This window comes from Bos javanicus, chromosome 10 (genome assembly GCF_032452875.1).
Source record: "Bos javanicus breed banteng chromosome 10, ARS-OSU_banteng_1.0, whole genome shotgun sequence".
Lineage (NCBI taxonomy): Eukaryota > Metazoa > Chordata > Mammalia > Artiodactyla > Bovidae > Bos > Bos javanicus.
Window position 1 is genome coordinate 1,229,855 of NC_083877.1, and position 27,848 is coordinate 1,257,702.

The following is a 27,848-nucleotide window of genomic DNA, read 5'->3' on the forward strand; positions in this document are numbered from 1 at the left end:
GAAGTCCCGTGCAGTAATACTAACAGCAAAGAAGGCTATTTCACACACATAAAAGAGTCAATCAAGTAGGAAAAATAAATGTAAATATTGACTTAGAAATTAAAAAAAAAAAAAACCCTGTTGATGCAGCCAAACAGTAAAAATCGTAATATAAGAAAGATGGTGAATAAAAGCTAACTATAACTAAAGAAGGTAGAAAAACAACAGCAAAAACTCAAAGCAGAAAAAATATATATAAAAAGAAAATATAAATGCAGTGCTGCTCAATAAAAAACACAAGTTGCCTCTCTAAAAACAGCTTTAAAAATAGAGTATAGTATTTTTGATTGAGGAAAAAAAAAAAAAACACGCAGATAAACTACTCTGGAAACCCAAAGGGGCCATAATAACCGAATGCCACATACAGCAATGCCAATGACGTTGAAAAAGGAGTAAAGAGATAGTTTTATTTTGGAAGGAAAAAAACAGTCCTGAAGGGTTAACATTGCAAAAAGGACACATTCTGTATATTACAAATACTTGGTTCATACTGACTTAAAACATCCAGGTTAAACTACTTCTAACAATATGACTATTACACTGAACTTGACTACTTTGCAAATACATGTTTCTACATATTTCAAATTCCGATGTACTGAAGCCAAAGCTTCTAAGATATTTAAAAAGCAAGGCATGGATGAAGAGAGCCTTAAAGACACTGTTTTCAAAAATTATACCTTTTAACATTAGAATTAGTTGTCTTCCCTCTGTATAAATGGGCCTGCACTAAGTTTCTGCCTCCAAACAGAACTATTCATTATTTGATCAGATTTTCCATGGGTGGAAAATATGTGCTGGCGATGAGTGTTGTTGCTGTTGTTTAGCTGCTAAGTCATGTCCGACTCTTTTGCAACCCCACGGACGGGAGTCCACCAGGTTTCTCTTTCTATAGGATTTCCCGGGGAAGAATACTGGAGTGGGAATCTTCCCGACCCAGTGATAGAACCTGCATCTCCTGTGCTGGCAGGCAGATTCTTTACCACCGAGCTACCTGGTAAGCATGCTGGTGATGAAAGGACACGTCAAATTTGTTTCGCATACAAAAGTTTTCTCTCACTGTAAAAGCTGTACAGTTACTATAAAAACATTACAAAACTGGCCAAACTAAAAAAACAAGGAGCTATTAACAATGGTTATCTGCCTTTTCATATTATTTCTGACACACTATGTTTATTTGTGCATATTAAAAAATGGGATCAAAGTGTACATACTATTTTTTATATCATAAACATTAAAAAATATCAACAAGCACTTCATCGTGTTTTTAGTAATTATATTTAGAATAAAGCAGTAGGTTGATGTTTCAATCTTTGCATTCTCTTTTTTCCTGTATGATCTAGAATGTGAGTCTTAATCTGGCTGCACATTAGAAACTTTGCATTGATGTATCCCCAAATACTGAGCCAATTTTTCCTAGCGACAATTCTGTATTGTTCAATGTGGACTTTTATTCAACACTTTTTGCTCTTATTGCATAGAGACAGGTCTTCCTGTAGGTGACTTAAGCAGCAAATACTTTATTTTCTCTGAGCCTCCCACATGCTGTTTCTCCCTATTCAGCAATAATTCATTTAAGTTCCATGTAGGTTTTCCTTTTATTTGCCCATAAACAAGGTGAGAAGTGCCCAGATTCAGTGGCTATAAACAGACAGCTGAAGGGATGGTTTTTATACCCCATCCTTCTGTGTGGTGATCAAAACCAAGTTTTAGCTGCAGAGCTGACAAACATGGTTTGAACCCCCTTTTTAATCCTCATGTCCAGAAGCGCCTAGTGTAACCAATTCTGGAAGCTCTCAAGACCACACAGGGTAAGATGAGCTGCTCTGTGACCTACTAGTGCTCACTCCAGGGTCAACTCTCTACCATCATCTAGAAGAATGATTTGTTTATCTGCTTTGCAGTTCTCCTAATTTTATTAATTGTCACCTTCCCTGGTATTTGTGCTTTTTCATTTTGTCCTTTTACTGTCATTTTAATGAAGTTTGTAAAGTGAGCGTAGATAAATGTATACAATCAATTTTTACTATGGATTACACAAGGAGATAGCTTATTTACAAACTGTTAGTAGCCAAATTATAAGTAAACAGATAACTGAAGTAAGGTATCTATTTATGGCTCTATAAGCTTTAATTGACTAAACGTTATGAAGAAATAGTAGTATAGGTTTTTGAAATCTACTTAATTTAATGAAAAAGCTTATCAAATGTCTCAGTTCTCTAGAACATCTATTTCAATGACACTGCACTAACTGTGCACATCTTCTCTTAGAATAACCACCCATCATTACATCTGCAAACAAAAGAGACAATTTACTAACCTCTGCTTCTGTTGCTTGGGACTGTAAAAGCTGTCGTATACGAAGTATGTCCTTTTCTATTTGTTGAATTCTGGTTATTCTTCGCTAAAATAAAATAAGTAACCAAATTAGATCTATTTTTATTGAAAACATTAGTTTTTAATATTAATTTAACATTAACCATTCTATGGTTACCATTTAAAAGCTTAGGATTGTATAAAATCATTCTTTTTTTCTATACCAAATCATTCTTATGTGAAAATTAGATACGTATATATACATATTCATATACTGAGGACATCAGTGGATCAGTTCAACTTTTTAACACATCTAACTTTATAAAACAGATCTCTAGATTTAGGAAAACTGTACAAATGCAAGTCATGTATCTACTTGGACCATAAAGAAAAGTGAGAGCTGAAGAACTGATGCTTCTGAACTGTGGTGTTGGAGAAGACTCTTGGGAGTCCCTTGGACTGCAAGGAAATCCAACCAATCCATCCTAAAGGAAATCAGTCCTGAATATTCTTTGGAAGGACTGATGCTGAAGCTGAAACTCCAATATTTTGGCCATCTGATGCGAAGAGCCAACTCACTGGAAAAGACCCTGATGCTGGGAAAGATTGAAGGCAGAAGGAGAAGGGGACGACAGAGGATAAGATATGGTTAGATGGTATCACGGATTTCAATGGACATGAGTTTGAGCAAACTCAGGGAGATAGTGAAGGACAGGAAAGCTTGGCATGCTGCAGTTCACAGAGTAGCAAAGAGCTGGACATGACTGAGCAACTGAACAACAAATGATACGTAACAGTGTGAAATTGGTATTTAAAAGTTGTTCTCAAAAACTATTTCAAAAAGAAAATTACATCTGAATCTAAACTTTTATTATATTAATTCATATGTCAGTACAGTAAAATGGGTTTATATAAAGTATGGCATCCTGTAAAGAGAAAGAACATCTGACTTTTTTAAGAAGCAACAGTATGGAAAAAATAAGAATAATCTTCCCCAAAGTTATTCCTATTACAGGTCAGCAGTACCTTTCAGAGTTAGCTTTCCCAAATACTTACTGCAGCTAAACATTACTCCCAACACTAAAGATCACAGTGATGGTAAGAGTTATTGCTTCCCCCATATACTGAGATCTTCAAGTGAACACAAAGCAGTAACTACAGATCAAACAATGTGGAACTGAAAAATGTGGGAAATGTTTTCAAGTATATATATTTTAAAAATAAGTACTGCTGACACTGTATCATCTTCTGCCATAATTCCATAGTTGACATTGTAACATTGGTATAAAAAGCTGTATTGTAAGAGTAATTGTTTCAATGAGTAAAAAGTGTCAGAAACTAGATGAGTCATTTCCAAACTTTTTATGATTATGAAAGATTTTTGAAGCACGCATACTTCAATAGATAATTAAAGTATTATAAAGAACAGCTTTAAGTATATATAGCTAAAAAACTTACATACAAAACATACCCTTTGATCAAAAATAGTTTTGTTTAAATAAATGTCCTTATGATTTTGTTGCCATAGTAGGAATGATTACTGTTGCTGCTTCCATTATTATGACAAACAAACACGGAAAAGCTCAAAAAAGTTGTGCTCACCAAAAAAGAAAACTTCCTCCCTCTGTCCCTCCTTTGTAACACTACAACTATGCTAATTCTCTATCACGATTCTGATAATAGTGAACTTAAGGTAAATAATATTCTCTAATTAAGACATTTACCATGTCTAATTTTCACCATGAAAATACACTGAAGAAGAAGTGCTTTTGGTAGCTCTCTAAAGATTCTGCAGAGATGAGTGATCACTTCTACATCAGATACTAAATACATCCTGACATTACAGAAACAACACAACTACCTACACTTACTACTTTCATAATATTTCCTTGTTTTCCTCTCTCTATATAACCAGCTCCCCCTCACCAATAAAGTCCCAAGTCAAAATTTTTAATATTTAGAGGATGAAAACAGCAAAATATATCTAACATTCCTCTTCACAGAACTATATTTTGGTATTGCTATTACGTCACTAAACCTTGAAATCAAGTCAACACCTTGATGACGGCTTCCACAATAACCTGTGTGCTTTTGTTACTCAACATAAAATGGAAGAAGCCAGTAGCATTTCTTTCCATTCTCTATATGACAATCTTGAATATTTATGAAATTAAATGCAAAACGCTTAACTGTTCAGGCATACAGAGATGGTATGACTTTTGAAAAACTGATATAAAATTATACAGTAATATAGTTTGATATATATATTGAAATTGCATTTAGAATCAAACTCCATACCCACCAGAGACACTCAGAGGGCTGAAACGAACTTTATGTGCACCAGGACCAAGAGACCCCACAGAGACTGAGAAAGAACTGTGTTTGAGCGTCTCCTGTGAACATACGGGTCAGCGGTAATCTGCCACAGAGGCAGGGGCTCTGGGTGCAGCAGACTTGGGTATCGCATAAGTCCTCTTGGAGGAGGTCGCCATTAACCCCACAACAGAGCAGCCAGAACTTACACAGGACTGGGGAAGTAAGACTCCTGGAGGAAACAAACAGGACCTTGTGTGCACCAGGACCCAGGAGAAAGAAGCACTGACCCCACCAGAGACTGACCCAGACTTGCCCGTGAGTGTCCAGGAGTCTCCGGTGGAGATATGGGTCGGTGGTGGCCTGCTGCAGGGTCAGGGGCACTGAGTGTAGCAGAGCATGCATGGGACCTTCTGAAGGAGGTCGCCATTATCGTCATTACCTCCACTATAGTTTGGCCCCAGGTAAATAGCAGGGAGGGAACACAGCCCCACCAATCAACAGAAAATTGGATTAAAGATTTACTGATCCTGGTCCTGCCCCTCAGAACAAGACCCAGTTTCGCACTCAGTCAGTATCTCCCATCAGGAAGCTTCCATAAGCCTCTTATCTTTCTCCACCAGAGGGCAGACAGACTGAAAACCAACCACAATCACAGAAAACTAACCATTCTAATCACATGAACCACAGCCTTATCTAACTCAATTAAACTATGAGCCATGCCATGTAGGGCCACCCAAGATGTACAGGTCATGGTGGAGAGTTCTGACAAAACATGGCCCACTGGAGAAGGGAATGGCAAACCACTTCAGTATTCTTGCTTTGAGAACCCTATGAACAGTATGAAAATGCAAAAAGATAGGACACTGAAAGATGAACTCCCAGGGTTGGTAGGTGACCACTATGCTACTGGATATAACTCCAGAAAGACTGAAGAGATGGAGCCAAAGCAAAAACAACACCCAGTTGTGGATGTGACTGGTGATGGAAGTAAAGTCCAGTGCTGTAAAGAGCAATACTGCATAGGAATATTAGATCCACGAATCAAGGCAAATTGGAAGTGGTCAAAAAGGAGATGGCAAGAGTGAACGTCGACATTCTAGGAATCAGTGAACTAAAATGGACTGGAATGGGTGAATTTAGCTCAGATGACCATTATATCTACTACTGCGGGCAGGAATCCCTCAGAAGAAATGGAGTAGCCATCATGGTCAACAAAAGAGTCCGAAATGCAGTAGTTGGATGCAATCTCAAAAACAACAGAATGATCTCTGTTCGTTTCCAAGGCAAACCATTCAATATCACGGTAATCCAAGTCTATGCCCTGACCAGTAACGCTGAAGAAGCTGAAGTTGAAAGGGTATATGAAGACCTACAAGAACTTCTAGAACTAACACCCCCCAAAAATGTCCTTTTCATTACAGCGGACTGGAATACAAGAGTAGGAAGTCAAGAAACACCTGGAGTAACAGGCAAAATTTGGCTATGGAGTACAGAACAAAGCAGGACAAAGGCTAATAGAGTTTTTCAAAGAGAATGCACTGGTCATAGCAAACATCCTCTTTCAACAACACAAGAGAAGACTCTACATATGGATATCACCAGATGGTCAACACCAAAATCAGACTGATTATGTTCTTTGCATCCAAAGATGGAGAAGCTCTATACAGTCAGCAAAAGCAAGACCAGGAGCTGACTGTGGCTCAGATCATGAACTCCTAATGCTAAATTCAGACTTAAACTGAAGAAACTAGGGAAAAACCACTAGACCAATCAGATATGACCTAAATCACATCCCTTACGATTACACAGTAGAAGTGATATATAGATTCAAGGGATTAGATCTGATAGACAGAGTGCCTAAAAAACTATGGATGCAGGTTCGTGATATTGTACAGGAGGGAGGGATCAAGATTACCCCCAAGAAAAAGAAGTGCAAAAAGGCAAAATGGTTGTCTGAGGAGGCTTTACAAATAGCTGTAAAAAGAAGAGAAGTGCAAGGCAAAGGAGAAAAGGAAATATATACCCATTTGAATGCAGAGTTCCAACAAATAGCACGGAGAGATACGAAAGCCTTCCTCAGTGATCAGTGCAAAGAAATAGAGGAAAACAACCAAAAGGGAAAGACTAGAGATCTCTTCAAGAAAATCAGAGATACCAAGGGGACATTTCATGCAAAGATGGGCTCGATAAAGGACAGGAATGGTAGGGACCTAACAGAAGCAGAAGATATTAACAAGAGGTGGCAAGAATACACAGAAGAACTGTACAAAAAGATCTTTACAACCCAGATAATCATGATGATATGATCACTCACCTAGAGCCAGACATTCTGGAATGCGAAGTCAAGGGGGCCTTAGGAGTCATCACTACGAACAAAGCTAGTGGAGGTGATGGAATTCTAGTCAAGCTATTTCAAATCCTAAAAGATGATGCTGTGCAAGTGTTGCACTCAAAATGCCAGCAAATTTGGAAAACTCAGCAGTGGCCATAGGACTGGAAAAGGTCCCTTTTCATTACAATCCCAAAGAAAGGCAATGCTGAAGAATGCTCAAACTACCGCACAATTGCACTCATCTCACACGCTAGTAAAGTGATGCTCAAAATTCTCCAAGCCAGACTTCAACAGTATGCAAACCATGAACTTCCAAATGTTCAAGCTGGTTTTAGACAAGGCAGAGAAACCAGAGATCAAATTGCCAACACCCATTGACTCACTGAAAAAGCAAGAGCGTTGCAGAAAATCATCTACTTCTGCTTTATTGACTATGCCAAAGCCTTTGACAGTGTGGATCACAACAAACTATGAAAAATTCTTAAAGAGATGGGAATACCAGACCAACTGACCTGCCTTTTGAGAAATTTGTATGCAGGTTAGGAGGCAGTTAGAACTGGACATAGAACAACAGACTGGTTCCAAATAGGGAAAGGAGTACGTCTAGGCTGTATCTTGTCTCCCTGTTTATTTAATTTATATGCAGAGTACTTCATGAGAAACACTGGTCTGGATGAAGCACAAGCTGGAATCAAGATTGCTCAGAGAAATATCAATAACCTCAGATATGCAGATGACACTTCCCTTATGGCAGAAAGCAAAGAAGAACTAAAGAGCCTGCTGATGAAAGTGAAAGAAGAGAGTGAAAAAGCTGGCTTAAAACTCAACATTCAGAAAATTAAGTTCATGGCATCTGGTCCTATCACTTCATGGCAAATGGATGGGAAACAGTGGCAGACCTTATGTTTTGGGCTCCAAAATCACTGCAGATGGTGAATGCAGCCATGAAATAAAAGATGCTTGCTCCTTGGAAGAAAATTTATGACCAACTTAGACAGCATATTAACAAGCGGAGACATCACTTTGCCAACAAAGGTCCGTCTAGTCAAAGCTATAATTTTTCCAGTAGTCACGTATGGATGTGAGAGTGGACTATAAAGAAAGCTGACTGCTGAAGCATAGATACTTTTGAACTGTGGTGTTGGAGAAGACTCTTGAGAGTCCCTTGGACTGCAAGGATATCCAACCAGTCAATCCTAAAGAAGATCAGTCCTGAATATTCACTGGAAGGACTGATATTGAAGCTGAAACTCCAATCCTTTGGCCACCTGATGTGAAGAACTGACTCACTGGAAAAGACCCTGATGCTGGGAAAGATTGAGGGCGGGAGGAGAAGGGGACGACAGGATGAGATGGTTGGGTGGTATCATCGACTCGATGGACGTGAGTCTGAGTGAACTCCAGGAGTTGGTGATGGACAGGGCGGCCTGGTGTGCTGTGGTTCATGGGGTCGCAAAGAGTCAGACACAACTGAGTGACTGAACTGACTGACTGACCTCTAAAACATTTATAATAGTAAATTTGAGATAAATTAAAGATCTAATTGAAAAATAAAACATTAGATTTACTAGAAAAAAATATGAGGGTATATTTAAAGATAGGAAAAGATGTAAAAATAGGTCGAAGAAAGCACAAATATGACAATATAATTAATTTAGCATTACAATAAAAACTAATTTTTTGTTATCATTAAGCTAATGTAGGTAACAGATTTGGCAGGGAAGGGTTGTGAAATACATCCTGTATAACCAATGGGTATTAAGAGTATATTAAAATATCTCTTAAGTATATATGAATAAGACATCTAATAATATGAAAAAAAAAAACAGCAAAAAGAAAATCTAAAAGTCTAATACATACATGAAAAGATATTCAACTTCAGTTACTCATGAAAGCATAAACTAAATGACAAGATAATTGTTTCATATGCCCCTTGACTATTAATTATAAAGTCTGACTCACAATTTCTGAAGGGAAAAAAAAAACAACAGTCAAAGGAAACAGAATTCTCATATACTACTGGGAGGAACGTAAACTGATAAATCATTTTGAGTGCAATTTGGCAGACACTATTCAGAACACTCCTACCTGAGGGCCAGCAATTACACCTTCAGGTATGTATACCAGAGCAGAGGTCAGCAAGTTAAAGCTTGCCAGTCATCTGTGCTTATGAATTAAGTTTTACTGAAACGCAGCCATGCTCATTTGCTCATATACTGTTGTCTGTGGTTGCTCTCTTGCTACAAAAGCAGAGTTGAGTAGTTGCAACAGACCACATGGTCCACAAAGTCTAAAATACTTACCATACAGCCCTCTAAGAAAAAGATTCTTGATCTAGAAAAACTTTTGTGCATGTTTATAGGATATGGATAAGTATGTTTATCAGAGTTGTTTTAACAGCGAGAAATTATAAATAACCTAAGTATCTGTCAACCAGAAAACAGGTAAAGCTACACAGAACTATGTCATCCATGTATTTATAAAACATTACAGCAGTACAGAAGTATAAGTAACCTTCACCCTACCAATCCCCAACTTCCAGAAAAAGCTCTTATGAACAACTCAATGTGCATTTATCCAACCTTTTCTTACACGCAGAGAGGAGAGTAGGGAGCACCATACTAGGTGCCCAAATGTGTGCTGAACAAAGAAACAAATAAACAACCAAACTGTTAACGGAGATAGCTAGAGACTAATTCAAACAGGCATGGGCAAGAGTGGAGTTTGTTTCAATTTCCCCTGAACTGTTCAACAGTCATTTGCATGTGTTTTATTGGTCATCTGCATTTTCTTTTCAATAAACTGAATGACTACATCCTCTGCCCATATAAAAACAGTTGTCTTTTCCTTATTAGTTTGTAGAATTCTTACAGTACAGGGATATTAAACCTTTCTCCCTTGATGTGTCACAAACAGTTTCCCGTATGCTTTTTCCTGCAGGATGAATGCTTCAAAATTTTACAAAATAAATCCTGTGCCCTCCGATTGCTTTTGGGTTCCCATTCTTAATTAAGATCTCTCTTGTCCTGTATTTTCTTCTATTAATTTTATTTTTTACATTTAGATATTTAACTCACCTGTAACTGTTCATGTACAAGATGTGAGGTAGGGATCTAATTTAATTTCTGTACTACCAAATAGGACTTCCCTGATGGCTCAGTAGTAAAGAATCCGCCTGCCAATGCAGGAGATATGGGTTCAATCTCTGGGTCAGGAAGATCCCCTGGACGAGGAAATGGCAACCCACTCCAGTATTCTTGCCTGAGAAATCCCATGGACAGAGAAGCCTGATGGCCTACAGTTCACGGGGTCACAAAAGAGTCGGACATGACTTAGTGACTAAAAGACAACTACCTCCAAAAAGGTTCCTAGTTATTATCTATGCGTTCACTGAGTTATTTACCACTCCCCACCCCACCCCACCCCAAACTTGCAACTTTTATCATTAAAAGATTTCAGATTTTCTTACATCTTCTTCTAGTCTCTATTCTGTTCTATTTGCCTACATCTATTCCTGTGCTATTAATATCATATTGTGATTACTGCAATACCTTTACAGTAAATTTTACCAAATGGTTAAGGTAAATCCTCACTCATTATAGTTTTCTTAAATACTTTTGGAAATTCTTACTTTACAAACTTAAGAATCTTTTTTCCGGGCTCTAAAAAAACTAAGATTATGACTGGAATCATATTATATTTCTAAACCAACTTTTTAAAGAAAGACATTATTAGGATATTAAAATCTTCTCACCTAGGGATCTTATTTATTTTTAGCAACAGGGACATCAATGGTGTAATGGAAGCGGGATCTTACGCACCTGAAACAAGGTCCTGGAGTGATACCCTACCATGTGCGGTGGACGGCAGGCAGGACACGCAGCAGGCTCCCTCTCGGGTGGAAGGGGAGATTGCCAGTTAGAGGGTAATGTCAGGTTGGCTCATTAGTTACCAGGGAAACCACCAGGGGGAAAGCCCTTGACTGCCCCAGTGATAGGCACAGTCAATAGCTGGGGCCGGGCAAGTGTGGGAAGGTCAGTCTTGTATGCAGGGTGCAGGGGAAGCAGGCACTCATAGCATGTACAGACGGCAAGAGAACAGCCAGCCTGAGTGGTCTGGCTACTCACTTCACTCCTCCATACCCTGCAGGACCCTTACAATCTTGGCCTCTCTTTTGAGATATCCCTGGCGTCGCTGCAACCAGATAACACAAACACAACGCAGACAGCCACACAGGCTTCTCTACTTTCAAGGCCACATAGCGTGTCCTTTAGCAATTTTATATTTTTCTTCATGTGGGTCTGTTTTTGGTATTTTAAAGTTTCCTGCCATTATGAAGAGATCTTTCTATCCAATTTCCATTTCCAAATGGTAGCCATTGCTAATAGAGAAACACTAATTTATCTTAACTCCAGCCACCTTACTGAGTTCTCTCATTAGCTGAAATACTTTTTGGCTCTTCGCCATGGCTTTTCTAGGTAGACAACTATATAATTCACAAATGACAATTATTTGGTCTCTTCCCTTCTAGTTGGAAAATAGTGCAGTAGTTCAACAACTTTTCTTTCTACCTGCATTAGTGGAACCTCCAAACAAAGTTAGGTAATAGTGATGCCAGCAAGCAGCAAACCATGTTAATGACCGCAATGGTAATAATCTAATTATTTCTCTATTTTCTCAGTCTAATATAATGTTGCCTTCTGTTTCTGGTACATAATTATTTTTTAAAAAATTTTTACTCTATTCTTATTTTACTTGGAACTTTTATCCATCTTTTTTCCTTGCAAAGGAGGTACCACATTTTTTTCTCATGGCCTCAGGCCTTCTTGGAATTCACTTCCATGTTCATTAGCTGGCCATTCTAGTCTTACATGTTGAGTCACTCAAGTAGAGTTACAAGGGAAAAAATTACTATGGGCAATTATTTTCATTATTCCCATCACCTAATTATTAATATTTGTAACAGCTGCATACTACTAATTTAATAACTACCCAAATGATGGACACTGTAATGTCTCTCTAAGTGTCTTACAAATACTGTTGCAATGAATATCATAAAATCTATACTTATATTCTTGCTGCTTTAAGTAGACATTCCTGGAGGACATACTCTGAGAGTATTACAGAATTACTAGATCAGAGGGTACAAACATTTTAACTTTGACAGAGTCCTTCAGGACTGTACCAGTTTATTCTTACACAGGCAGACGACAATGCTTCGTATTATAATCTCTCACAATCTCACCAGTATTACATGACGCTAAACTTTAAAGCTTTTGCCAGTCTGATAGGCAGAAAATTAACCAACCAAAAAATAAACCACCACCACTAACGAAAAACAACATTATTTTGTGTTACTTTTCCCTAATGACTAGTGATGTTTCAGTATCTTTTCACAATTATTTATTAACCACTTGTACTTTTGTGATGGGACTACTCATACCTTTTGATTATTTTCCTCTTTGGGTTGTCTTGTTTTCAACTGATTTGTAGTTGCTCCCTGTATATTACGGATATTAACTCCTCATATGTACTACAAATACTTCCATTTTTGCTTTGTGTACAATATTTCTTTAACCCTAACCTTAATATGGAGAAGGCAATGGCACCCCACTCCAGTACTCTTGCCTGGAAAATCCCATGGACGGAGGAGCCTGGTGGGCTGCAGTCCATGGGGTCGCTAAGAGTCGGACACGACTAAGTGACTTCACTTTCACTTTTCACTTTCATGCATTGGAGAAGGAAACGGCAACCCACTCCAGTGTTCTTGCCTGGAGAATCCCAGGGATTGGGAAGCCTGGTGGGCTGCCGTCTATACAGTCACACAGAGTCAGACACGACTGAAGCGACTTAGCAGCAGCAGCAGCAGCAACCTTAATGTATTTCCAGAATAAATGAATGTTTGCTGTATTTATAAAATATGGGCTAAAAATTCCTTAGAATATTAATTACCAAAAGAAGAACACTATATTCCAGAACAAAATTAAAATGAATACATCTGCACATATCTGGACAGTATGGCCAAGAAAGAACTCAAGTTAATCTGTTCTACAGTAAGCTGTCTGGAATATACTTATTTATATATATATATATATTAGAGAAAGCAATGGCAACCCACCCCAGTACTCTTGCCTGGAAAATCCCATGGGTGGAGGAGCCTGGTAGGCTGCAGTCCATGGGGTCGCACAGAGTCGGACAGGACCGAGCGACTTTACTTTCACGTTTCACTTTGATGTACTGGAGAAGGAAATGGCAACCCACTCCAGTGTTCTTGCCTGGAGAATCCCAGGGACGGGGGAGCCCGTCCGTCTCTGGGGTCGCACAGAGTCGGACACGACTGAAGCGACTTAGCAGCAGTAGCAGCAGCATATTTATATATTAATACAGAAATTTTCATATCTACATCTTATTTCTTAAGTACCTTTTAAAACAAAAACATTAACGGATATACAAAAACATGCATACAGTATTCCATAAATTCACATTCTAAAAACGTAAATTCATATAAACCAGAGTAAAATTTCTCATAGTTTTTCTATAAAAAAACAAAGAAAATGTGCCTGGTATTTTAAAATAATTTCATGAAAACACCAACTGTTACAAATACTAAATCTGTATTAATTGTATCATATAATTTAATTTACAGTATTTTTGGAAATTCATTATATATTCTTGATTCCTTGCCACTTATATGGTGATAAATACCTTCTCCCAATATGTAACTTATCTTTTCACCTTTTTTTTTCCTTTTGGCCATGCCACTTGGCTTGTGGGGTCTTAGTTCTCTGACCACAGCTGGAACTCAGGGCCTGGCAGTACAAGCACTTGAGCCCAGACCGATGGATAGACAGGAAATTCCCAAACATGTTTTTTCCCCTTTTCATTTTCTTCAAGGTGCCTAATAAAGATAATCTCTTAATTTTAAAGTAATAGAATTTTACCAATCTTTGCAATTAGTCTAATGTCTTAAGAAATCCTTTCTTATCCCAATATTCTTTCTTTACATAGTTGAGAGTAGAAACACGGGAACGTTCTCCATCCAATTCGTTTCTCTTCCCAATGTTCTCTTTGTATGTTTCTCTCCTTGAATGAGACTTTCCTTTTTTAATATTCTGGGTTTCATTACACAAACACAGAAGTAAAAATCTCAAAGGATAACTAAAGTTAGCTAGCAGCGAATAAGATGACCAGAATTGAATTCTTTTTCCCTCTTATAATTCCAAAGCAGAGCAGAACAGTATCAGAGAACTGAAATATGAGGGCAGAATTATGTGAATACTGGTTATGCTTCCCAGCAGCCATATTAAATTATTCTTATTTTGAACTAGTGCCAAAGTAAAGACAGACTTTAAAATATCTTTAATAATAAAACTTAACCAGAGTTAACAGAGCTGTAATTCATTCGATTCTTCATAGAAATCTAGCTAGTACTGTTTCATAGTTTAATAATAAATGTTACCTGTGCTCGTTTTTCCATATCCTGGCAAGTACCTAGTTGTTCTTCCATTGCAACTCTGATTTGCCTTGCCTCATATTCCAACTGCCTTCTGGTCATATCTGTTTGTAAGGAAAACTAAAACCACAAATAAAATGGAAATGTGAGTATCTTGTGTTTATCAGTAAAAATAAAAAAGCATATAAGTACCAATAAAGAAAATGAATAAACAAATACATAATTGTTATATATGAGAAAATTATTTTTTACTCTAAGAAGTCCTAAAACTTGATCAGTGCGAGGCTCAGCCTGGGTTTCTGATGTGAAGAGTTGAAACACTTTTATTGCCCCACAGTCACAAACAGTTTTAATTAAATTGTACAAGCTCTTTAAAATGTTTATGTATATACTGGTCCAGTTAAGGTAAGCCTATTTTTAGTTACAATTCTTCTGCCCTGAAAAAGCACTACTTTGAATTATTAAAAATTAGAATATTAATGTGGACAAAATAGAAAAATCAAGAATCAGGTCCATCATCCTTAAGTTGATACCTCACTTTAGGATTGTTATATACATATAGACTAAACTGAGAGAACTTTCCCACATGTAAAATCAAGAAGATAGAATAAAGAAAAGCTTTTATATAATACAATCATAAATTGAGAGATAACACAAACTTTTTGGTAAAAATATAAATATGAACCAAAGTTGAAATAAACCAAAAAAAGTACTTCTTCATGGAGTGGGTGTTAGTACATTCAAAACTTTATTAGCCCTCTAACTACAATTCCAGATGCTGTGGTAACTGCTAGGTATAAAAAATGAGGGAAAAGAGAAGGCAAAGAAACTTACAAAGACACGCTCCAAGGCTAAAAAACGACCAGGCAAAATGACAGGTGACAGTTATAATGGACCATGAAGGGAATAATCAAGCGCTGTAGATTTTTCATGCTCTGTAAATCCAATAAAAAGCTGCATGTGGACAATTCCCCGCAGGCCCAGGGGTTAGGACTCCATGCGCTCACTGTCAAGGGCACAGGTCTGATCCCTGATCAAGAAACCGAGACCCTACACACATACACACACATACTCACACACACCCACACACAAAAGCTGCATGTGTATGTGTCTGACTCAGAATAACATCCTGTAGGCCTAAGAATCCCAAAGTGCGTTGTCAGGTAAGTTAGAGGACCTTTCACCCTTTTCTCTTGCAATATACAGATGGCACACGCAGAATGTGTTCCTATACGCATATCCACATTATGTGCTGCAACACAGTTGAAACAGTCTGCATGCTGTGAGTCATGTTATAAGTACAGCGAGTCAGTTATAACTACACTTATTTGCCCTCCACTTCTAAAAATCCCTTGCACAAAAGGCTGAAGATGACACATTATGCTACAATAATGTGGTTTATATCTGATGTTTTAAGCAATGCCTAGTAACCTGATAAGTATTTCCATATGAAATCGTTCTCAACCTGCCTTCCCAATATAAAATAAAAATTTTGTGAATTTAAAAATATTTATGAAATATAAGCAATTTACATTTGCTAATGTTGCCTAATGGTCTATAACGTCTTACATATCCTCTTAAATAAATGTGAATGACTATATGGTAAATTAATATGGGAATGATTTGACAACTGATCTTTGTTTCAGGTATTAACCGATTGCTCTTGAACTGTTTCATACACAACTGCATGCAGACAGCTGGACTCTAAATATTGTACATTTTAATCACCAAAGTGAATGTTAAGCAAAACACCACTTTAACATTAAGAGCAAATATCCCTCCAAACCCTCCTGAGCTCCTAATCCTCACGTGTCAACACTCTATGAACTGTTCTTTCATTTGTGGTGTCTCCTGAGCTCCCAAATGATGTTAAGGACGTTGTCAGGAAGGGAGATTCTTTCCCTCTCACAAACCTGGGTAAGTTTGTGCTCAGGAGGCTGAGCACTAGTTCTAGCTCCTGCCAGGCAATGCCCACGCAGGAAACTGATTAACTGTGTTTTGGAAAAGGTTTTTCCTTCCTTGTAGTTTTTCTTTTATTATGTCCTCTCAAAACTTTATTAGAAAATGAAAAATCTAAGTTAAGAGTGGAGGATTAATTTTAATTGGCCTATTAAATTGTTTTAAAATTTATGGGTGACAGTTAAAGTCTTATTTAAAATTATTAATGTATTTCAGAAATGTTCTTATACGTGTCACCCCATAAATAAAACAGTTAACTTGGAGAGGCTCGGTGGGGAGGGAGAGGCTGACAGAACTAAGTTATTTTTTACATAGTTCTATTAGCAAAACAAACAACTTTTAGTGCTTGCAAAAAGCCCTAACATCTGTGCCAACAACTACTGTCATTTACAATAACTAGAATAGGACTCAAGTTATCTCAAAGATAACTTTCATTGCAAAAACCATCTGGCACGAGTCCTGTAATATAGTTCAAAAAACAGACAGATGGTGAAAAACATTTCTACAGAGTATCTTTGGTAATTCAACACATCTAATAAAAAACCTAGTTGAATCCTGAATCTTTTAGTTGTATCATCTTTATATACAAAATTCACTGACTATATATTTATGTTGAAATTGGATAAAACATATTATGGTTTACAAATAACTATATAGCTATAAACTTAGATATACTTTCAGATATAAAAATAAGTTATTTTTTCAAGTTACTTACATTTTCAGTTAAAGGAAGGCTATCTATTCTTTTAGTGAGATTCTGAAGTTGAGCATAATACCAGTCTTTTTCCTTTTCTTCTTTGTCAAGGTCAGCAAGAAGCAATGATCTGTTTTTCAAAAAAAATTTAAGTTTACACAATGCTAATACAGAACACATAACAGCAACTCTAAGCTATAACTGTAATGTTTTCTATTTAAAGTAATATAATGAATAAGTAAGAATTTTACTAATTTGAGATTTCTGAAGGTGGGACTTAGATTATAGTCATTAAACTTTGAATATTAAAAGTTTTAAACTTTTTCAGCTAAATAAGATGGCAACCATTCTTACTAGAATATTTACATTCTAACCAAATGCTTTCTTCACATTTATTTACAATCTAAGAATTTGATGTTGGTATACAGTAAAAAGTACAGATTTAATAAAACTCAGATATAAGAATAAAAAGTATAATAAAGAAGCAAAGAAAAGCAGTAATTATGCAAAAAAGAAATCTAGAGTATAGGGAACTATTGCACGTAGCTTTCAGCTTCTTATTGGTCAAAATAAGAAATATATTATCACTGTGCAATAAGAGGAGGTTGTTCTGAGGGAGAGAAACATTTTCTTAGGCTTGGAATCTGAAGATGAACTTGTTACATAATTTCTGACAACCCAATCGATGATGTCCTCAATTACAACCTATATCAATACTCTATACCTGATCAATATAAACATAAATGCAAAATAAAGTGTTAAGAGGAAAAAATCAGTAGGCACAAGAAGTATTAAAGATCCTGCATGGCTCAGAGGGTAAAGCGTCTGCATGCAAGGCAGGAGACATGGGTTCGATCCCTGGGTTGGGAAGATCCTCTGGAGAAGGAAATGGCAACCCACTCCAGTACTCTTGCCTAGAAAATCCCATGGACAGAGAAGCCTGGTAGACTACAGTCCGTGGGATTGCAAAGAGTCGGACACGACTGAGCGACTTCACTTTCACTTTCACAAGAAGTATATGATCTATGTCTTTTTGTGTGACTCCTTCCCTAAGCGACCACTATTATTCTCTTATATTTATTTCCAGAGACATTCTATAAGAATGAAAGAATATATGTGTGTGTATGTACACATACATTTAAAAACATAAATAATAGCATATTATTAGCTGTGTTGTCTTATAACTTTTTACCACTTAAAGTCTATCTTGGAGATCATTCTTGTATCAGAATATAAAAAGGTTCTATGTGTTTTTCTGCTAGCTGCAAAAATATTTATGAATCCATACAAGAGTAAATAGTAACTGATTCTACGTTAGAGGGCATTTAGGGTCTTTTTTTTTTTTTTCCATTTAGGGTCTTTCTAATCTTTTGCTATTATAAATAGTGCTCCACTGAATATCCTTATAAAAGTAACTTCATTGTACAAATATGCAAGCATGTATAGACGACAAATTCCTAGGATATGTAAATTTTTAACTTACTGTCCTTACTAGATATTGTACCAATTTATGCTTCTGCCACCTTTGACAATCTAAATGCTTTATCAAACTTTTAAGATTCTTTTACATTTCTAGGGTTTAAAAAATGGTGTATCATTATGGACTTCCTTGTTTTTGGCCATGCTGCACAGCCTGTGGGATCTTCGTTTCCAGACCATGGATGGAACCCCAGCTCGTGGCATTAGAAGTGCAGAGTCCTAACCACTAGACCAAAAGGGAATTTCCTATTACTAAGGTTTTAATTTGATTTCTTTTAGTATGGGTAAGGGTAAACATTTTTCCAAGTTTAAAATCCATTTTTATTTCCTTTTCTGTGGCTTTTTCTTATTTACAGGACCTCTTCTGCATTAAGAATGATAGTACTCTGTCAGTTATAAATGTTATTTTCTCAGTTAATCACTTGAATATGAAGATATTTTTTATTACAGCTTCTGGGCTTTGCTCTTACTGAGTCATTCCCCACTCTGACTCTGTTATTAACACATTAAAATTCTATTTGATTATATTTTCTTGATGAGTATGTATGAATGTATGTGGAAAGTTCTACTGTTGCTAAACTTTCCTTTCTTTACTGAGAAGCAACTTGACAAATAAGAAATAAGCCTTCACTTTTTGCTGTGGCAACCTCAGTAGCCGGGGAATTCATGGGAAGAAGCCAGATCCTGGTTACGATGTACCAACCTGAGGCAGAGGTGCTGACCAATGAGAAGCTGCCCTCTCCCTTCCATTTTTGACAACAGGAGCAGGAGAAAGCAGTGCAGAAATCCTGAACCCCTTTCACAGGCTGGGTATTACAACTAGCAAAAAAATGAGATCTGATCCTATTTTAAAATGATCCCTGATGAGCACCTGCAGGACCTACCAGGACTAAGGCAAGGAAACAAGGGATAGAGGGAGATGCTATTTCTTCTGATTCAGTTCAGTTCAGTAGCTCAGTCGTGTCTGACTCTTCGCAACCCCATGAATCGCAGCACGCCAGGCCTCCCTGTCCATCACCAGCTCCCGGAGTTCACCCAAACTCATGTGCATCGAGTCGGTGATGCCATCTAACCATCTCATCCTCTGTCATCCCCTTCTCCTCCTGCCCCCAATCCCTCCCAGCATCAGAGTCTTTTCCAATGAGTCAACTCTTTGCATGAGGTGGCCAAAGGATTGGAGTTTCAGCTTTAGCATCATTCCTTCCAAAGAAATCCCAGGGCTGATCTCCTTCAGAATGGACTGGTTGGATCTCCTTGCAGTCCAAGGGACTCTCAAGAGTCTTCTCCAACACCACAGTTCAAAACCATCAATTCTTTGGCGCTCAGCCTTCTTCACAGTCCAACTCTCACATCCATACATCACCACTGGAAAAACCATAACCTTGACTAGATGGACATTTGTTGGCAAAGTCACGTCTCTGCTTTTGAATATGCTATCTAGGTTGGTCATAACTTTCCTTCCAAGGAATAAAAGTCTTTTAATTTCATGGCTGCAGTCACCATCTGCAGTGATTTTTGAGCCCCCCAAAATAAAGTCTGACACTGTTTCCCCATCTATTTCCCATGAAGTGATGGGACCGGATGCCATGATCTTAGTTTTCTGAATGTTGAGCTTTAAGTCAACTTTTTCACTCTCTTTCACTTTCATCAAGGGGCTTTTTAGTTCCTCTTCACTTTCTGCCATAAGGGTGGTGTGTCATCTGCATATCTGAGGTTATTGATATTTCTCCCGGCAATCTTGATTCCAGCTTGTGCTTCTCCAGCCCAGCGTTTGGCATGATGTACTCTGCATATAAGTTAAATAAGCAGGGTGACAATATACAGCCTTGACGTACTCCTTTTCCTATCTGGAACCAGTCTGTTGTTCTATGTCCAGTTCTAACTGTTGCTTCCTGACCTGCATATAGGTTTCTCAAGAGGCAGGTCAGGTGGTCTAGTATTCCCATCTCTTTCAGAATTTTCCACAGTTTATTGTGATCCACACAGTCAAAGGTTTTGGCATAGTCAATAAAGCAGAAATAGATGTTTTTCTGGAACTCTCTTGCTTTTTCTGATTAGTCTTCAATAAATTGGCTTATTTAATCAAGATCTGGGTGCTAAAAGTGCTCAAATGAATAAGCTAATTTTAGCGATGGTACTGGAGTAAGAAAAATGTTAAGGAGAATAGGGCCAAGTTGTTGCTATCAAGTTTAAGACTGAACTCTGGCAAAATGCTCTTGCTTGCGAAGCCAAAGTCAAGAGCCAACGTGGTAACAAGTGGTTAACTGACAGGAGTTGATGTTATGACTCATACCACCGTATTTAAGGCTCAAAACTGAAAGGAAGCTGGTGGGTCTTTGTCATTTAGCAGATTAAAGGCTTGTTTAGTGACTGTCAACAGTCTTCTTTAAAATGTAAATGTTAGGTAGGAAGTTAGACAAGAACAACAAGGGGAGGCCTGGCTGAAAGGGATGCAAGCTGATCTCTGAACATCCCTGACACACTCATGAGAACTCACAGATGTTACAAAATAACCAGAGACTTTTCAACTACTGCACATGGGCCCTGGGCACACAGTGGATACAAAACAACCAGGGGGGCTTCTCCAAGTAACCTTAGGCAGTTAGGAGGCCATTAAGGGCTCATGAATATTCTACATCTAATTATAAGATGGACTTAGGGGAAGACATATGGTAAGGCATAACAACACAGCCTGCTGTTACATAACTTGAAATTGTCAAATGGCCTTGAGTGTATGACCATTTGCATTCCTCTCGTTGACTGGTGGTGGGTACAAGCCCTACTCTGCACCAGGCGTAACCAAAAGGAGGAGACTGGACATATAATAAAAGGGGAGCCAAGAGGGATCACCTGGAAAGATGGGGAGGGCTCCTTTGGGAGTATCTCACTAAGAAAAGATCTGTCTGCTTGAGCTGAACTGAGCTGCAACTTGTCTGATGTTCCACACCTTTTGGTCCATTGCTCCAAATTTTTATTGCGATGAGACAAGAACCAAGGAAGATAAATAAACTGACCTGACATAAATTTCATGTCTTCTTAGTCCTCTAGCTAACTCAGGATCATCTAGAAGAACATGGCACATGTATCAGGCATTTAAATATGTTAAAAAGTATTAATGGCTAATGTGACAATAACTATTTGAGTGTATCAAATATAGAGTACTAAGCAGTTGTTTTAAAATATCTAATTTCATCCTCACAACATATTTTAACTGGAAAACTGAGGTTCAAAAAGGTCATGGAGTTTCCCTGGCGGTACAGTGGTTAAGAATCCTCCTGCCAATGCAGGGACACGGGTTTGACCCCTGGTCCTGGAAGATCCCACGTGCCCAGAGGTAACTAAGCCCACGCGTCACAACTACTGAAGCCTGTGCTCCCTACAGCCCAAGTGCAGAACAAGCCCCCATTCTCTGCAACCAGAGAAAGCACCTGTGCAGCAAGGAATACCCAACACGGTCAAAAATAAAAGTAAATTAAGAAAAAAAAAAGGGTATGGATCTGGGCTTCAGTTTTGGCTTGACTATTTTCTAACACTTACCTCACTTAAACTTACTGTATCTATAGGTAATACAGAGAACAAGAAAAAAAGATACAGAGATAGTTTCTATGACTTAAGGGATGTCTGGAAAGAAAGAGTAGAAAAACAGAGGGGGTAAAATCATCAAAGAAATAACAGAATTTTCAAAAGTTGAAGAAGATAAATCCTAGACCTATTCAAACTATCAATCAAGTATGAGAGCAAAATACAGATTTTGTCACATAAACAAGGGCTAAATTTACCTTCAAACAATGCTGAGAACCAGGAGGACACAATATATTGAGAACTACAAACACACACACACACACACTCTTTGTGAATAAAATCAGGCCTTTGTCACATAAAGCAAAGTAAGTTCCTAAGAAAACTGGCACGCTCATATGCCTCTTAACAGCTCAAAGAGGACAAAGTGGTGGAAGAATGTATACTCCAGTTAGCTTCTGATATTTCAGGACAGTGTTTCCTAGACTCTCAGAAACAGTCCTGGTTCAATATATGAAACAGAGATTCATTTAAACTCAAGAGATTAAAGAAAGCTTAACACTATTTCTGGCCCATGATTATTGTTATTTTTAGAGATGGTCACATCTAAAACCAGAGAGAAAGTAGTAAAAGGTCTTTTGCCTGTCAATGAGATATGCTGTGTATTTTCCATATGTTAATATCCATTGTTCATAACTCCACAAGGTAGAACCATATTCCTATTTTACAGAAGGAAATGACACAAAAATTTAAAGACTTGACCAAGGTCCCAGAGAATTTATACATTTGTACATTTATGCCAATTAAGATTTATGAATTTGAGTATTTCTTGAAAGTCCAATAGAACTTTTAGGAATATAAATATAATATGGTACCAATCATGCATAAAGGAATTTATAATCTTACAGGAGGTACAAAAATACTTGACAAAGTTTTTGGTAACTATATATTCTGATACTTGTGAGATGATTTTAAGTTCAAGAAGAAAAGAATTAACATACTAGCTCTTAGAAACAAGAATTGATTCTGTGTCAAGCAACATTTTTTTAAGAAACCGAAACTGATAAATTGTTTCACTTGTTTAATAATGGAAATCAGTCAGCTTATACTGAATCTGGTAGCTATTTAATTCATTTGAAAAGATAACAGAAAAGTCAATCAAAACTCAGTTACATATTTTAGCCACTGTGATTATGTGTACTATTTGTACATTATTCAATGTACAGAGCATTTGAGCATTAGAATCCCAAGAAACTGCCTCCTTCACATTTTTAGATGTAAGATAAGGACAATCAGTAATACACTGCTTTGAGACAATAAATGGAAAATGCTCTCTAAGTGCTGCTTGTGATCACCCACCACACACGCTTCATAATTCCTGTTTTGTATTGTCACAAAATGACAAAATCTAGCAAAAATTGGAGTATAAAAGTTTACTACTTAATGAAGAAAAGTTACCTCTCTTTTTCAAGTTCTTCTAAATAACCGGTATTTTCTCTGCTTCCATTTACAAACCCTCTTCTTGGAAATGAACCCATAGGAACAGGACTGCACTCTCCTGAGCGACTAGATACAGATCCTTCTCGGCTTCCGTAAGAACGGAGGGACATTTTGGACCGTAGTTTCACTCCAGGGAAATTACTGCTATCTAAGTTAAGTTCTAAATAAAATACAGACAAGTTTTTATAAAACAACTGCTTTAAGTGATCTAAAATATTGCTAATGTAATTATATTACCTTTTAATAATGAAACCTTAGGTTCACATTTCAACCCTCAAATTTTAAACCACTTTATATATATATAAATACATTATATATATATCACATAAAGTATGCAGGAGTACTAAATTATGGCAGTTATTGAGCAGCAGATCTATAGAGGGAAAGAGGGAATCCTTATCACAAATGCTGATGCTCAGAGAAATTCACCGACTACTGGTTCTATAAAAGAAATGTCCTGAAAAAAACCCAGGCCAAAGCACATATAAAAGGGTACACTTGTGGTGGTGACCTTTTGCAATATACACAAATACGTGTCATTAATAAAAAGAAGTGTTCACCTTTTGGTATAGAGACCTGCAACTTTAGATTTCTATCAGAGAAAGCCTCAAATGTATATGAGTGAATGAACAATTATTTAGGAACAGAACAGCTAAACTTTCCCTCCAAGATAGCTTGAATCAGTCCGGTGGAAAAAAAGTATGTTAAAGAAAAATTAGACAGAATGTCCTTTCTTAGATTCCTACTAGGTAATAATATACTTGGGGATCCAAAGGTAATTTCTCTGCCCACCTTCAATTACAATTAAACTTAGCTGATTTGATATTTGAATTTTTAAGTAATAAAACAAGAAAGACATTCTTTCAAAATTCTATTAAAAATGGCTTAAAATCAGTGTGTGTATGTGTGTGTGTGTGTGTGTGTGTATGCACAAAGATAAAGCACTTCTATTCTGAATGGAACAAAGAAAGGCACTGACTCCTTCAAATGAAGCAATGGGTCCAGTCTATAGCATAAAGCTTAATAAAGGCCTACTTAATGACTGGCAGAAGAGCAATGCATTTTAGAAAGAGCTGAAAACTGTAAAGAAAGGTATCTAAAATAGTTTATTTAAAGGCAGTTAAATGTTTTAACTGAAAAAATGACAAGCAAATAGACTTTTTACATATTTGTACTTAAAAAATTACATCCTAATGCATTAGGCTAAGAAAATCCAACACCAACATTCTAATCAAGAGAAGCATTATTTGGATATATACACCTAAAGATGACAACTGGAGCTTAAAAAATTACTTTAAAACATTTTTTAAAAATTTACCTTTAAGACGCTCTAATAAATCAATCTGTCCAGAAGAAGCCATAGCTTCATCTTCAATACTTCCTTGTAGTTGTTTAAGTACTTCCTGTAAAAAAGAACACAGTATCTCAGTATGACAAAATTCTAAATAACTTTTTGAAGATATGATTTTAAGTTTCTTGGCATTTAGGTCTGCTGGGGGAAAAAAGTTATTTCAGATCTATCTGAAAACATATAAAATGCAAAGTACTTTACAAATACTATCTATTACTAATTATAAATAATAAATTACAGCCCAATGACAACACTGATACTTTGTGACAATGGTGATACAAGTAGTCTCCACACAGTATACACAGGATAGTTAAGATATGTTATTTGTAACTTCTGAAAGAACAAAACAAGGTGGATTACTCTCATTTTTCAGATAGACCAACTGAGACTCAAAGATTTGCTGAAGACACAAAAACTAAACTTGTACCAACATGGCCATGGAAGACAGCAAATTAACACATTATGCTGTTTTATTTAACACCCCAATTGATACCAAGCATTTATGTACTCAACTTATATACATTCTACTAGTACACTGATTTATAGTCAGCAGATAGTTAAATGACTGTACGCTGTCTCCCAACTTTTGATCCATTACGTCCTTTCCCATCTAAAGCCTTCTCATAACAAATTTTTGTCAGAGAACGTTAAAAACTTTCACTTCCTACTAGTTTTTCTGTATGTTCCTTAACAATAATTTATATGTATTTTTACATTTACATATTCTGAGGCATCCCATTCTAGTTCATAACAAAATCTCTGCTGGCCAAGTAGGATTCCAAATGCAAAACAATGTATTTGAACAGTTACAATCCTACAGCTATGGGCAGTGTTCCTCTATGTGAAAAAGGATCCGTAAATAGATTGAAAAGGAAACCTGTCAAGAAGAGTAAATATAGTAAAGACTATGCCAGTGGTTTCAGAGAAGGCAATGGCACCCCACTCCAGTACTCTTTCCTGGAAAATCCCATGGACGGAGGAGCCTGGTAGGCTGCAGTCCATGGGGTCGCCAAGAGTTGGACATGACTGAGCAACTTCACTTTCACTTTTCACTTTCATGCATTGGAGAAGGCAATGGCAACCCACTCCAGTGTTCTTGCCTGGAGAATTCCAGGGATGGGGGAGCCTGGTGGGCTACTGTCTATGGGGTCGCACAGAGTTGGACACGACTGAAGCGACTTAGCATGTCAGTGGTTTACCTTGATAGTCACATTAGAAGCATTAAGAAAAGAATTCCTATGTTAACAATAAGAAATAGCCTGTGACCTTAATGATCTGCCCTTCATATAAAGACCATGTTGGAAGTTAAAAGGCTTAGATAAGCAGATGTGGGAATATGGAGGTGATTGTTATTTACAGTCAGAAATTATGTCAGTGTATCACAACCGCGAGATAGGAAATAAATTTGCACAGGGATGTCTTTCTTGAATGAATATAGATTGCTACAAACATCAGGACACAATTCTCTTCCATAAAGTTTGAGAATTACCATTGGAGGCTACCTGCAGTTTTCAGGATCCTGAATCTCCTTCCATCCACTGCTGCTTGCAATTCAATGATCTTTTAATCTTATTTCTTATAATCCCTTGGAGAAGGAAACGGCAACCCACTCCAGCATTCTGGAGAATCCCATGGACGGAGGAGCCTGGTAGGCTACAGTCCACGAAGTCGCAAAGAGTCGGACATGACTGAGCGACTTCACTTTCACATAATCCCTAGTTTCACAATTCAACACTTACCTTTCTCAAGGAACTATCAATGATATGTCTCTAATCCTGACCTCACAACTTCAGACTCATTTTCCCAGTATGACTGATAGATGCTTAACATTCAGTGTGTCTGGATGATATGCACTGTATATGTAAACGTCCAAGCTATCACCCTGTGCCGTTAAATCCTGTTCCTTGCCTTATATCTGTTCAGTTAAATAGCAGTAGCCTTCTTTTCCCTTTCGGCTCAAATCTTCAGCCTCGTGTCTTTCTCCCTGATCAGTTATCAATTCTGTATTCTAGGCTTAATATCTCTTATTAGCCATCTCTTTTCTATTCTTATGTCATTATCCTGGCTGTTGACCCCACCAAAACTACTAAAATAATCTCCTAAATGGTCCTACCTTGCACAGGACTAACAGATTAATAAAACTTTTAAAGCACAGCTCTAATCAGGTCTTTCTTTATACATGATCCTTCTCTAGAGCCTATCATCAGGTGTTAACAGTGAGTATTCTATAGAAGTTGGGATTACAAGCAATTTTTGTTTTTGGTTTCCTCATTTTAAAACAACAGATATTATCAAAACAAATATTGTTTTCAGAAAAAGTACAAGCATTTAAGAATTGAAAAGCAACAATTAAAAGAAATCCCTGGCATGTCATAGGACATACACTTAATTTTTGAAAATTAACGGCATATTACTGGTTTTTAAAAAACATATTAAAAATAATAAGGAAAAATTAAAATAACACCAACAGAAATGAAAAGGCCATGTAAATCTGCATGCTCAACAATAAAGGATTAAATAAATTTATGGCATTAGCCAAACAACAGAATATTATACAACTACAAAAATACTAAGTAATACTTAATGACATGAAAAGATGGCTCTATTAAATTAAAAAGCATGCTGCAAAATATGATCCCATTGAATCCATGTCTGCATAAAATGCACAGAGAGAAAAATGACTCTTTGCGACCCCATGAATCACAGCACGCCAGGCCTCCCTGTCCATCACCTACCAACATTAAAAATTTTTTTTTTAATGGGTGAGTTTGATCTCTCTTTGTCTGTATTTCCTAAATTTAAAAAATAGTGAATACACATAACTTGTAAGTTTTAAGTTTCTGTGCATATGGCTAGAAGTCTATTGGTAAAAGCAATAACCATAAAGTAAATA

The 27,848-nt window shown here is 37.1% G+C and overlaps 1 protein-coding gene across 10 annotated transcripts in view; it reads right to left on the minus strand.

Moving 5' to 3' along the window:
- Nucleotides 1–27,848, minus strand: part of APC (APC regulator of WNT signaling pathway) — a 131,304-nt gene that overhangs the window by 40,588 nt on the left and 62,868 nt on the right. For 9 of the 10 annotated variants that reach the window (XM_061429898.1, XM_061429896.1, XM_061429893.1 and 6 more), the window contains 5 exons: nucleotides 24,923–25,007; nucleotides 23,563–23,764; nucleotides 17,128–17,236; nucleotides 14,460–14,573; nucleotides 2,357–2,440 (listed from right to left, as the gene is read on the minus strand). In XM_061429898.1, the coding sequence (XP_061285882.1) occupies nucleotides 2,357–2,440; nucleotides 14,460–14,573; nucleotides 17,128–17,236; nucleotides 23,563–23,764; nucleotides 24,923–25,007 (594 nt within the window). Of the gene's footprint in view, nucleotides 1–2,356; nucleotides 2,441–14,459; nucleotides 14,574–17,127; nucleotides 17,237–23,562; nucleotides 23,765–24,922; nucleotides 25,011–27,848 lie in introns of those variants that run through there. The other variant, XM_061429900.1, reaches the window with a different exon arrangement.